The 14,292-nt window shown below is 48.2% G+C and overlaps 1 protein-coding gene across 1 annotated transcript in view; it reads left to right on the forward strand.

Moving 5' to 3' along the window:
- Positions 1–445, forward strand: part of UBR7 (ubiquitin protein ligase E3 component n-recognin 7) — a 70,940-nt gene extending 70,495 nt beyond the window's left edge. The window contains exon 11 of the mRNA XM_063947575.1: positions 64–445. Coding sequence (XP_063803645.1) covers positions 64–156 — 93 coding nt within the window. The 3' untranslated portion in view covers positions 157–445. The remainder of the gene's footprint in view (positions 1–63) is intronic.
- Positions 446–14,292: the final 13,847 nt, after the last annotated feature.

The following is a 14,292-nucleotide window of genomic DNA, read 5'->3' on the forward strand; positions in this document are numbered from 1 at the left end:
CACATCTTTTGGGGGTGTTTAAAACTTTACAAAGCATCTCACAAATACTATTTTCCCTACCAGGTTGTCCAAACACAAGACATTCAGACGTTTTTTGAAGACCTGCGTTCCAGGAAGCGAAGGCGACTGGACAGAATGCAGTATTACTGTAGTTAACAGCATTTATATGTTTCTGCAATGATTCCAACTTGTTCTAGTAACACTGAGGTTTTTATAGCAGCCTCCTCTTTCATAGTTCTTTGAGGAAATGTATGCATTATCATATCACCACTAGTCGTCCATAGTGTAAAGGGGCAACTGCCAGTATCGCCATCCATCTGTTCTGCGTATTAGGATTAATTGATTATACTCTGTTCCAGTTTATTACTGTAACGTTTCATTTTTTATTATTCATGAGCTTGCAGCTGGTTTTATCACGAGGAAAATTAAATATCTTGAAATTTTAGTCTGGTTTCTTTTCATGTCATCTTTATGCATTTTACCTTTTTACAGTGCCATATTTTGGAATTACGGGCTCATTTATCAACGAGTGATAAAAATCATTGTGATTGATCAAACTAGTTGCGTATGATACATTGTGCTCCAGCCAATCAGCTCCTGACATGTTTGAAAAAATGGGCTCCTACATTTTTATGGAATATTATACTTATATAATTTTGATGGCATTACGCCTATTCGTCAGACCTGCACCTAGCTCAGATTAGGGAAACTTTAATTGTGGCCTCACTGCATATATGTTCTAGAATCAAGTGAAATTAGACCATAGGATGTCCAATTACAGAATGAGGCCATGACCTACATATGAACTGAATGCTACACAGGGTTCAGAAACATAGATAGCTGCTGTTTTTTTTTTTTTTTTTTTTTTTTTTTTTTTTTTTTTTTTTCAAACTATTTTCTCTGACGTCCTAAGTGGATGCTGGGGACTCCGTAAGGACCATGGGGAAATAGCGGCTCCGCAGGAGACAGGGCACAAAAGTAAAAGCTTTAGGATCAGGTGGTGTGCACTGGCTCCTCCCCCTATGACCCTCCTCCAAGCCTCAGTTAGGTTTTTGTGCCCGGCCGAGAAGGGTGCAATCTAGTTGGCTCTCCTAAAGAGCTGCTTAGAGTAAAAGTTTTGTTAGGTTTTTTATTTTCAGTGAGTCCTGCTGGCAACAGGCTCACTGCAACGAGGGACTTAGGGGAGAAGAAGTGAACTCACCTGCGTGCAGGATGGATTGGCTTCTTAGGCTACTGGACACTAGCTCCAGAGGGACGATCACAGGTACAGCCTGGATGGGTCACCGGAGCCGCGCCGCCGACCCCCTTGCAGATGCTGAAGAGAGAAGAGGTCCAGAAATCGGCGGCTGAAGACTTCCCAGTCTTCTTAAGGTAGCGCACGGCAGCTGTGCGCCATTGCTCTCAGCACACTTCACACCAACGGTCACTGAGGGTGCAGGGCGCTGGGGGGGGCGCCCTGGGCAGCAATGAAAGTACCTATGCTGGCTAAAAATACATCACATATAGCCTCTGGGGCTATATGGATGTATTTAACCCCTGCCAGGTTGTCAGAAAAACGGGAGAAGAAGCCCGCCGAAAAGGGGGCGGGGCCTATTCTCCTCAGCACACAGCGCCATTTTCCTACACAGCTCCGCTGCTAGGAAGGCTCCCAGGCTCTCCCCTGCACTGCACTACAGAAACAGGGTTAAAACAGAGAGGCGGGGCATTTTGTGTGGCGATATTATAATATATTAAGATGCTATAAGGGAAAACACTTATATAAGGTTGTCCCTGTATAATTATAGCGTTTTGGTGTGTGCTGGCAAACTCTCCCTCTGTCTCCCCAAAGGGCTAGTGGGGTCCTGTCCTCTATCAGAGCATTCCCTGTGTGTGTGCTGTGTGTCGGTACGTGTGTGTCGACATGTATGAGGACGATGTTGGTGAGGAGGCGGAGCAATTGCCTGTACTGGTGATGTCACTCTCTAGGGAGTCGACACCGGAATGGATGGCTTATTTAGGGAATTACGTGATAATGTCAACACGCTGCAAGGTCGGTTGACGACATGAGACGGCCGGCAAACAAATTAGTACCTGTCCAGGCGTCTCAAACACCGTCAGGGGCTTTAAAACGCCCATTACCTCAGTCGGTCGACACAGACACGGACACTGACTCCAGTGTCGACGGTGAAGAAACAAACGTAGTTTCCATTAGGGCCACACGTTACATGTTAAGGGCAATGAAGGAGGTGTTACATATTTCTGATACTACAAGTACCACAAAAAAGGGTATTATGTGGGGTGTGAAAAAACTACCTGTAGTTTTTCCTGAATCAGATAAATTAAATGAAGTGTGTGATGATGCGTGGGTTTCCCCCGATAGAAAATTATTGGCGTTATACCCTTTCCCGCCAGAAGTTAGGGCGCGTTGGGAAACACCCCCTAGGGTGGATAAGGCGCTCACACGCTTATCAAAACAAGTGGCGTTACCGTCTCCAGATACGGCCGCCCTCAAGGAGCCAGCTGATAGGAGGCTGGAAAATATCCTAAAAAGTATATACACACATACTGGTGTTATACTGCGACCAGCGATCGCCTCAGCCTGGATGTGCAGCGCTGGGGTGGCTTGGTCGGATTCCCTGACTGAAAATATTGATACCCTTGACAGGGACAGTATTTTATTGACTATAGAGCATTTAAAGGATGCATTTCTATATATGCGAGATGCACAGAGGGATATTTGCACTCTGGCATAAAGAGTAAGTGCGATGTCCATATCTGCCAGAAGATGTTTATGGACACGACAGTGGTCAGGTGATGCAGATTCCAAACGGCACATGGAAGTATTGCCGTATAAAGGGGAGGAGTTATTTGGGGTCGGTCCATCGGACCTGGTGGCCACGGCAACAGCTGGAAAATCCACCTTTTTTACCCCAAGTCACATCTCAGCAGAAAAAGACACCGTCTTTTCAGCCTCAGTCCTTTCGTCCCCATAAGGGCAAGCGGGCAAAAGGCCAGTCCTATCTGCCCAGGGGTAGAGGAAAGGGAAGAAGACTGCAGCAGGCAGCCCCTTCCCAGGAACAGAAGCCCTCCACCGCTTCTGCCAAGTCCTCAGCATGACGCTGGGGCCGTACAAGCGGACTCAGGTGCGGTGGGGGGTCGTCTCAAGAGTTTCAGCGCGCAGTAGGCTCACTCGCAAGTGGACCCCTGGATCCTACAAGTAGTATCCCAGGGGTACAGATTGGAAATTCGAGACATCTCCCCCTCGCAGGTTCCTGAAATCTGCTTTACCAACGTCTCCCTCCGACAGGGAGGCAGTATTGGAAACAATTCACAAGCTGTATTCCCAGCAGGTGATAATCAAAGTACCCCTCCTACAACAAGGAAAGGGGTATTATTCCACACTATTTGTGGTACTGAAGCCAGACTGCTCGGTGAGACCTATTCTAAATCTGAAATCTTTGAACACTTACATACAAAGGTTCAAATCAAGATGGAGTCACTCAGAGCAGTGATAGCGAACCAGGAAGAAGGGGACTATATGGTGTCCCTAGACATCAAGGATGCTTACCTCCATGTCCCAATTTGCCCTTCTCACCAAGGGTACCTTAGGTTCATGGTACAGAACTGTCACTATCAGTTTCAGACGCTGCCGTTTGGATTGTCCACGGCACCCCGGGTCTTTACCAAGGTAATGGCCGAAATGATGATTATTCTTCAAAGAAAAGGCGTCTTAATTATCCCTTACTTGGACGATCTCCTGATAAGGGCAAGGTCCAGAGAACAGTTGGAGGTCGGAGTAGCACTATCTCAAGTAGTTCTACGACAGCACGGGTGGATTCTAAATATTCCAAAATCGCAGCTGATTCCGACGACATGTCTGCTGTTCCTAGGGATGATTCTGGACACAGTCCAGAAAAAGGTGTTTCTCCCGGAGGAGAAAGCCAGGGAGTTATCCGAGCTAGTTAGGAACCTCCTAGAACCAGGCCAAGTGTCAGTGCATCAATGCACAAGAGTCCTGGGAAAAATGGTGGCTTCTTACGAAGCGATTCCATTCGGCAGATTTCACGCAAGAATTTTTCAGTGGGATCTGCTGGACGAATGGTCCGGATCGCATCTTCAGATGCATCAGCGGATAATCCTGTCTCCAAGGACAAGGGTGTCTCTTCTGTGGTGGCTGCAGAGTGCTCATCTACTAGAGGGCAGCAGATTCGGCATTCAGGACTGGGTCCTGGTGACCACGGATGCCAGCCTGAGAGGCTGGGGAGCAGTCACACAGGGAAGAAATTTCCAAGGAGTGTGGTCAAGTCTGGAGACTTCTCTCCACATAAATATACTGGAGCTAAGGGCAATTTACAATGCTCTGAGCCTAGGAAGACCTCTGCTTCAAAGTCAATCGGTGCTGATCCAGTCGGACAACATCACGGCAGTCGCCCACGTAAACAGACAGGGCGGCACAAGAAGCAGGAGGGCAATGGCAGCAAGGATTCTTCGCTGAGCGAAAAATCATGTGATAACACTGTCAGCGGTGTTCATTCCGGGAGTGGACAACTGGGAAGCAGACTTCCTCAGCAGGCACGACCTCCACCCGGGAGAGTGGGGACTTCATCTGGAAGTATTCCACATGATTGTGAACCGTTGGGAAAGACCAAAGGTGGACATGATGGCGTCCCGTCTGAACAAAAAACTGGACAGGTATTGCGCCAGGTCAAGAGACCCTCCGGCAATAGCTGGGACGCTCTGGTAACACCGTGGGTGTACCAGTCGGTGTATGTGTTCCCTCCTTTGCCTCTCATACCCAAGGTACTGAGAATTATAAGACGGAGAGGAGTAAGAACTATACTCGTGGCTCCGGATTGGCCAAGAAGGACTTGGTTCCCGGAACTTCAAGAGATACTAAGAAGGGACTTGCTTCAGCAAGGATCATGTCTGTTCCAAGACTTACCGCGGCTGCGTTTGACGGCATGGCGGTTGAACGCCGGATCCTAAGGGAAAAAGGCATTCCGGAAGAGGTCATCCCTACCCTGGTCAGAGCCAGGAAGGAGGTGACCGCACAACATTATCACCGCATTTGGCGAAAATATGTTGCATGGTGTGAGGCCAGGAAGGCCCCCAAGGAGGAATTTCAACTCGGTCGATTCCTGCATTTCCTGCAAACAGGAGTGTCTATGGGCCTCAAATTTGGGTCCATTAAGGTTCAAATTTCGGCCCTGTCGATTTTCTTCCAGAAAGAATTGGCTTCAGTTCCTGAAGTCCAGAAGTTTGTCAAGGGAGTACTGCATATACAACCCCTTTTGTGCCTCCAGTGGCACTGTGGGATCTCAACGTAGTTCTGGGATTCCTCAAATCACATTGGTTTAAACCGCTCAAATCTGTGGATTTGAAATATCTCACATGGAAAGTGACCATGCTGTTGGCCCTGGCCTCGGCCAGGAGAGTGTCAGAATTGGCGGCTTTGTCTCACAAAAGCCCATATCGGATTGTCCATTCGGACAGGGCAGAGCTGCGGACTCGTCCCCAGTTTCTCCCTAAGGTGGTGTCAGCGTTTCACCTGAACCAGCTTATTGTGGTACCTGCGGCTACTAGGGACTTGGAGGACTCCAAGTTGCTAGATGTTGTCAGGGCCCTGAAAATATATATTTCCAGGACGGCTGGAGTCAGGAAAACTGACTTGCTGTTATCCTGTAGGCACTCAACAAACTGGGTGCTCTTGCTTCTAAGCAGACGATTGCTAGTTGGATGTGTAGTACAATTCAGCTTGCATATTCTGTGGCAGGCCTGCCACAGCTAAAATATGTAAATGCCCATTCCACAAGGAAGGTGGGCTCATCTTGGGCGGCTGCCCGAGGGGTCTCGGCTTTACAACTTTGCTGAGCTGCTACTTGGTCAGGGGCAAACACGTTTGCAAAATTTTACAAATTTGATACCGTGGCTGAGGAGGACCTGGAGTTCTCTCATTCGGTGCTGCAGAGTCATCCGCACTCTCCCGCCCGTTTGGGAGCTTTGGTATAATCCCCATGGTCCTTACGGAGTCCCCAGCATCCACTTAGGACGTCAGAGAAAATAAGAATTTACTTACCGATAATTCTATTTCTCGTAGTCCGTAGTGGATGCTGGGCGCCCATCCCAAGTGCGGATTGTCTGCAATACTTGTACATAGTTATTGTTACAAAAATCGGGTTATTATTGTTGTGAGCCATCTTTTCAGAGGCTCCGCTGTTATCATGCTGTTAACTGGGTTCAGATCACAGGTTGTACAGTGTGATTGGTGTGGCTGGTATGAGTCTTACCCGGGATTCAAAATCCTTCCTTATTGTGTACGCTCGTCCGGGCACAGTATCCTAACTGAGGCTTGGAGGAGGGTCATAGGGGGAGGAGCCAGTGCACACCACCTGATCCTAAAGCTTTTACTTTTGTGCCCTGTCTCCTGCGGAGCCGCTATTCCCCATGGTCCTTACGGAGTCCCCAGCATCCACTACGGACTACGAGAAATAGAATTATCGGTAAGTAAATTCTTATTTTTATTGCAATCTCACATCGTACAGGGTAAGTAAGCAGCATTTCGAGACATGAAAAAGAGTATATAGTTAACAATGTACAACATAAAATATATTATACAAAATCCTCCTAACAGGAGACAGGGAGTCACATATTATTCAGTCTCATATAATCCCAGGATGAGATCCAAACATATTTTCAAACTTTTCCTCTTATAATAACTTTTATACCCTTCCAAGAAAGGGAACATGTGTATAACTAGTGATATCAGGGAATTTATAGTGTGTTTTAATTACCAAAGCGGAGCAGATTATAGATGAAACGGGATGGATCAAATATCGATTCTCCACTAGTAAAAATAGGTTATCCAAAAAAAAATCCCTAAACTTATATAAAATACCTAAAACATAAGAAAATAAACCAACATGTAATGCCTACTATGGGACACGGGTCGTCGATCCATCCACAGCACAATCTTCCCAAATCGGGGATCTATATTTCCAATCAACCCGGTATACAATTGAATATAGAAGGGTCCAGAGAAGAAGAGAGAGGGTAAGTTAGATGTTTAAGGGGTTAGGGTGGTCTATAGTGTCTATACCATGAGGTAGATTGAAAGCATTTGTCAATGGCCTGTTTAGTATGTAAGGGGAGTGTCAAAATGTAAGTGTTCCAACATTGGAACAAGGCAGGGGTGAGCCTCTCCTTATGGATAGAGGTCTCCAGCCAGTCCATGGTGAATAGAAAAAATAATCTAGAGGTCACCATCGAGATATTAGGAGGTATGTTGTGAATCCACTGTGGCAGGATTGCCTTCCTGCCAGCTGCTGATAGTATCATAAGCAGTTTTTTATTAGCCCTGGGGATGTCAGGTTGGTCAGTCAAACACCCGAACAGTGCCCAGGAGGTAGTGCAACTAAAGGATATGCCTAAGGACGTGGTTCCATAGTGATGTACCTCATGCCAAAACTGTGACACCAGAGCGCAATCCCAGAAGCAATGGAAGAGGTCGGCCCCCTCCATTAGGCATTTGGTGCATTTACTGTCTTCTGAGATGCCCATCATAGATCGGCGTTTAGGTGAGATGTATGCCCTATGGAGCATTTTATAGGCCATTTCTTGGTAAGAGCTTGCAGGAATAAGCTTTAAGGTCAATTGAAAGTGATTTAAGAGGGATTCAGGGGTGACCGTTGGGATGTGGGAGGACCATTGGGATAGCTCCGGAAGGTCCGTGTCTGGGATGAGTTCAAGACGGATACGTGAATAAATGGTTGATATGGAGTAGCAGGTCGATTGGATTAGTGCAGGCATGTCCAAACTGCGGCCCTCCAGCTGTTGTAAAACTACATATCCCAGCATGCCCTGACAAAGTTTTGCTGTCAGAGAATGCTAAAGCTGTGTCAGGGCATGCTGGGATGTGTAGTTTCTCAACAGCTGGAGGGCCGCAGTTTGGACATGCCTGGATTAGTGTGTCTAGAGAGTTAAGAAAGTCGATCCCTGTCAGTTTAGATAGTACAGTTTTAAGATAGTGTAAAGCTTGGAAGTAGGCAAACTCGTGGTGAGGAAGCAGGCCGTATTTCTCTCGCGCCTCCATGAAAGACAGCGGGGCGCGGGAGGAGTTAAGTAGGTTGCGGATGCCAAGAGAGTGCCAGGTAGTGAAAGGTTGTAGAGCTCCCCCCTCCTGAAACTCTAGGTTGCCGATAAGGGGCAGTGAAAGTGAGTATAAATATTGAAGTTTGAGAGATTTCCTTGCCATTTTCCACGCCTGTATTATGGGGAGTAGTAGTAAATTAGTGGTAATATGTAAGGCCAATTTGGAGGGCTTGGCATGGAGAAGATAACTGAGGGATAGGGGGGCACATAGTTGAGAATCTAGACTAGAATCTGTGTAATAATTATTGTTTCCAAGCCAATCCATAGCAATGCGTAAGAGGCACGCAAGATTGTATTGCTTAATATCAGGTAGATTGATTCCCCCTCTAGGCACCGTCTGGGATAATTTTTTCATGCTAATCCTTGGGCGTTTACCAGCCCAGATGTATTTGGAGATAGAGGCGTTCAGAGAAGATAGGTCTGATTTAGATAATAATAGGGGGGTCATCTGTAAAACATAGAGGAGCTTTGGGAAGCTGGCCATCTTAAATAGGTTACATCTCCCTAGCATATTAAGGGGGAGGGATTGCCAGAGGCCAAGTTCGGTTCTAATCTTATGCAGGACTGGGGTGATATTAAGCCTATATAGGTGGCAGGGCTGAGCAGGGAGTGCAACGCCTAGAAAGGTAATATGTGTATTCGCCCATTTAAAGGGAAAGGTGGTCCCCCAACCCAGTCTCGCCTGTCCACATATGGCCAACGCCTCTGACTTACTATAATTGATGGTAAACCCTGCGAAAGAGGAGAAACGATCAGTCATGGCAATTAGCTGCGGGATTGTACGGTGAGGATCTGACATAAAAAGGAGGAGGTCGTCTGCGAATGCCACCACCTTTAATTCCTGTGTTCCCACAGCAATGCCCTTATAGTTCTTGTGTGACAGAATATGGCGTATAAGGGGTTCTAGTGCCAAATCAAAAAGGAGGGGAGATAAGGGGCATCCTTGCCTAGTGCCTCTTTCCAACGTGAAGAATGAAGATGTCACATTATTGACTAAGACCTGCGCCGCTGGGTTGGTATATAAGGTCTGCACCAAGTTGCAAAACGCTGTGCCAAACCCCTGGTGGGTGAGCACTCGAGATAGGTGAGGCCAGGCAATTTTATCAAATGCCTTCTCCGCGTCTAAATTTATAATGATGTTATTTTTGGCCTGGTTAAGGCGGGTGTAGGATATCGCAGTTAGGGCCGCCCTCACTCCCCGTGTGGATTGTCTACCTTTGACGAATCCCATCTGTGCGGGTGAGATGAGATGGGGTAAGTATGCTTGCAACCTGTTAGCTATGATTTTAGTCAAGATTTTAAAATCTTGATTGAGGAGTGAGATGGGGCGGTATGACCCCACCTGGGTAGGTTCTTTACCAGGTTTTGCTAGCACTATGAGTTTGGCTTCATTAAAACGAAGGGGAGTCTCCCCTGTTGTTAGTATATGGTTATATAATCGTGTTAATATGGGGAGTATGTCGGCATCTAGCACCTTATAAAATTCAGCGCTGAAACCGTCAGGGCCAGGGCTCTTTCCATTGGGGAGGGACTTAATGGTGGCCCGCACCTCCTCCTCAGTTATGGGAGCATCCAACGATTTCCTCTCTTCTAACTCCAGCTTCGGTAACTGCGCCTCATCTAGGAATAATTGACCATCAGTTGCATTATCAACGTCGGCAGTATATAGGGACTTATAGAAACGCATAAAAGCCGAGCAGATGTCAGTGGGATCAGAAAGAACACCTCCAGAGCTGTGCAACGAGTCAACCCATGTTTTGTTTCGGGGCCCCCTAACCAGGTTGGCCAGGAGCTTACTGGGTTTATTCCCCCACCTATGAAACCTGTTCCTGCCGTAGTCGTAGCTGATCTGGGCCTGTTCGGTGAGAAAGGTATCATAGATTTGTTTTGCCATGAGGTACGCCTCCTTATGGGTAGGGCTATCGCTTTGTTTGTATGTGCGATATGCAAGTGTGAGAGCCGCACTAAGTTCCTGTAATTTTATGTTAAATTTCTTGCGCTTAGAATTGACATAGGAGATGATATGGCCACGAAGGACTGCTTTAGAGGCTCCCCAAAAAAGTGGAGTGTTAGATTCTTGATCTAGGTTGTCAGTAGTATAATTCTGCCAGGTGTGTTTAAGATGTAATAAGAAATCCTCTGAGCGTGTGAGATATGCTGGGAATCTCCAACATTTAGATATGTTCTGGGGTAGGGATAGGTGTAGGGACAAGGTAATGGGGGCGTGGTCCGAAATAATGATGTCTTTAATTGAGGTGTGGGTAACTTTAGAAAAGAGGTGTTTGGATAAAAATAGATAGTCAATGCGAGAGTGAGTAGAATGTGGGTGTGAATAGAAAGAATAATCTCGTTGAAGGGGGTTATGTAGACGCCAGGGGTCTAATAGGGTGAGTTGAGAACAAAAAGAGGAAAGCAGAGTAGAGGAGGGCCCGGGTCTTTTGGTACTTACCCCCGACCTATCCATGGATGGATCAACGACCGTGTTGAAGTCTCCCCCTAGGATTAAGTTCTGGCCACCCCAGGATAAAACTCTTTGAAGAATATCTGCAAAAAAGAGATTGTTAGATCCAGTAGGTGCATATACGTTTAGAAAGGTATATATCACATTGTCAATCGAAACATCTAGAAATATAAATCTGCCCTCGGGGTCGATATATTTTTTAAGGATGGAGAATTGGAGATTCTTATGAAAGAGGATGGCCACACCTCTGGTTTTATTGGTGTAAGGAGCAGATACGCATTCCCCAATCCAAGGGGCTCTCAATGACATAGGGGAGTTATGCTCCCAGTGCGTTTCTTGTAGGAACACTACTTGAGGGGACAAGCGAGAGAGATGAGCAACTACCTTCTTGCGTTTAATGGGGCTATTTAGACCCTCCACATTCCAAGAAACTATATTAAAATCTAAAAGTGGGGTTGTCACCGGGGTTGAGGTCTGAGAAACAGCGTGGTCAGCCATGCTATCCTACCCCCGTAGATGGAGAATAGAATATCAAGATCGTATAGGTGAAACGGTGCCCCCCCCCCCCTGTCCCAATGAGCAAGGAGGGGCCAACCTATGGAGGATCGAGACACATTATCCCAGCAGGCAAAACAAACAGACACACAAACATACAAAAATATCAAACTAACAGATAGGAAACAATGGGAGGCAAAGCCTCCAGCATGCGTGAATAGCATGCCTTAATCATATCCCGAACACTGTGTGACCTACAGATGAAAGCAGTTGTAAAAATAGGCAAACTTTAAGTAAGGGTGGACAGTCATGTGTCAGGGTGTGCAAAATGGGCCTTTGCCGCCATCGGATCGTCAAAAAAGCATGGTTTTCCATTGACAAAGACCCGAAGACGGGCAGGGTATAACAATGAGAACTTGACGTTGTCTTCAAACAGTCGTTTGCATATCGGAGCGAACTCTCTGCGCTTGTTGGCGACATGAGTGGAGAAGTCCTGGAAGATAAGCAACCTTTCTCCCTTATAGAGGAGGTTCTCTGACTTTCGGTAGTGGTCCAAGAGCTTAGCTTTATCCGCGTAGTTTAGAATCCGTAGGATAACAGGCCTAGGGCGTCAGTGGCAAACGCAGGATTTGCATGGGGGGGGTTTCCAGAACTGGGCGGAGCCAATCACGGGGGTGGGGACTGAGGTGACCCAGTATATGCTGGGTCCGTAAAACTAGTGTGTGTGTGTATATATATATATATATATATCTACACACATATATATATATATATATATATATACATATACATATATCTACACACACACATATATATATATATATATATATATATATACATACATACACACACACATACATATACACGGGTGGTCTTCAGTATGCCGGCGGTCGGGCTCCCGGCGACCAGCATACCGGCGCCGGGAGCCTGACCGCCGGCATACCGACACTTATTCTCCCTCGTGGGGGTCCATGACCCCCCTGGAGGGAGAATAGAATAGTGTGGCGCGCGTAGCATGGCGAGCGCAGCGAGCCCGCAAGGGGCTCATTTGCGCTCGCCACACTGTTGGTAAGCCGGCGGCCGGCCTCCCGGCACCGGTATGCTGGTCGCCGGGAGGCCAGCCGCCGGGAGATCGTAGTGAACCCATATACACATATACATAGCATATTAAACATGCATGCATACATTCCGGGATGCCCACCACCCGCAGGTTATTTCGACGGCTCCGATTCTCCAAGTCATCGAGTTTTTCAGTGAAGCCTTTAATTTCTGTGGTTTGGGTCTTTATGGTAGACTGTGCGGCTTGTAGATCGTCTTCCAATGTTGAGACCCTCTGCTCGACTTCATCTAAACGGTTACTGTGGTGAGTCAGCTGGGCTAAGGTGGAATCGATGGCTTCTTTGATGCCCGCCAGTTTTTCGTCTAGGAGAGGTCCAAGAACCGCAGCGATGTCAGTGGGTTTCATTTTAGGCTGTTTGGTAGTTGAAGCGCTAGTACATTTTCTTTGGGATCGAGATCGGGTGGTGGAGCAATCGGAGTCAGAAGAATTTCTGCGGGACGTGTCTTCGCGTGCGCCTGAAATAGGACCAGTCGAGGACATTGGGGTGGATACCAGGAACTTTTCATATGAGGTCGCTAGAATTAGATATGTAGAGTAGAAGCAATGTAGGGCGCAGTGAGTAGTTTAATGAGGGTCACATCAGCGTCGGGAAGGTACTGGAAAGTTACATTGCTATGAAGATAGCAGGCATGTCAGGATGTTGCGGATCAGGGTTGCCAGTAGCAACGTGTTAGAGGTGTCAGAGTGTGGCACCGCAGAATATCACCGCGGCGTGATGTATATGTCAAAAGGCTCGGGGTGAGGTAGCGGGAGCCAGGCATCCACCGCTATGAGTCTGCAACTTTCAGGCACGGCAGGTGGCGGTCGGGCTGATAAAGTATCACACCTGTTGTTGCAAGGCGCAATATAATGGTTCCTCTCCAGCCGCCGAACAGGAGATATGAGAATAGGTGAAACTATGGGATTAGCTGTACAGTGGCTGTGAGTTGTCTAATCTAGAAGTCTCCACAAGAGGGAGCTTGAGTCACAGCTATCACCAGCCATGAAATGAAGACTGTGCCAATCGCAAGATGGCCGCCGCTTGTCAGTGGACACTGCCAGTCGCAAGATGGCCGCTGCTTGTCAGTGAGGCCTGGTCCCTCCGGAGGTCCCCCGGCCGCCAGTCCCCATCAGCGAGGGGGGAGATCTTTCATGTGGGGGGATATGTGAGGCGGGGGTCAGAAGGCAGGTGTCCGGTGAAGCCAGGGACCAGTGAGGCCTGATCCAGGGTCCGGGCGGCGCCAACCGCAAGATGGCCGCCGGCCGCCAGCCACACGCGACCCGGCCTCTACCTCCCGTAGGCCGCTCGTTCCCCGGTCTCCCGCGAGGGTCAGCGCTCGATGGGTAGGCTGTTAGGTGCCAGGGGGTGCCACTCAGGTGGGGGAGGGAGTCCGTAGGGTCGCCGTACCGGGTCCGATGGATCGACGGGTCCGCTTCAAAATCGAGGCCCCGGCTTCTGAGGCGGAGGTAGGCCGCAATCCGCAGGGGGCAACGCAGGGCCCCCCCCCCCCCCGATTCCGCAGCTTCGACCTCCGGGTGCAGGGTAGTGTAGCAGGGTTGAGGGGATTGTATTCCTGCAGATGGGCCCTCAAATCCAGGTCAGGGATGGGTATGTTAGGTTTAGCTGGCCGGAGCTCCACAGGAACCCGACCTCCCCTGATGCCAGCTAGGCCACGCCCCCAGATAGCTGCTGTTTTGTAGGAATCGCAGGTCAGTCCTAAATTATATAAAGTAGGCTCTGCTTCCAGTCCCTGGGCCTGATTCCGATGTGGTTGGAAATGCTATTGCTTACCTGGAAGAAGCAGCAGCGATAGCACTACTATAGTAATTCAGTGTTCCCCTTAGGAATTTGTGAGGACAGGGCGCCGGTCTGTGGGGTCGTCGCTCTAAAACAGCATTAAAGGGGGCATGGGTGGCCGGCAGCGTCACTGTTAGGGGCGTGTCCAGCACCCCAAGTGCTCTCCCATATACACGCTGGGAGAGCAGGAAGCGGGCAGACTATTTTAGCAGGGTGCCGCAGAAACGGCAGGGCAGATTATGCCCTTAAATCAGGCAGGGTGCTGCACGCCTAGCGTGAACATTAGTAATGCAGCAGAAGGCGTCTGATGTA

This window comes from Pseudophryne corroboree, chromosome 12, assembly GCF_028390025.1.
Source record: "Pseudophryne corroboree isolate aPseCor3 chromosome 12, aPseCor3.hap2, whole genome shotgun sequence".
NCBI lineage: Eukaryota > Metazoa > Chordata > Amphibia > Anura > Myobatrachidae > Pseudophryne > Pseudophryne corroboree.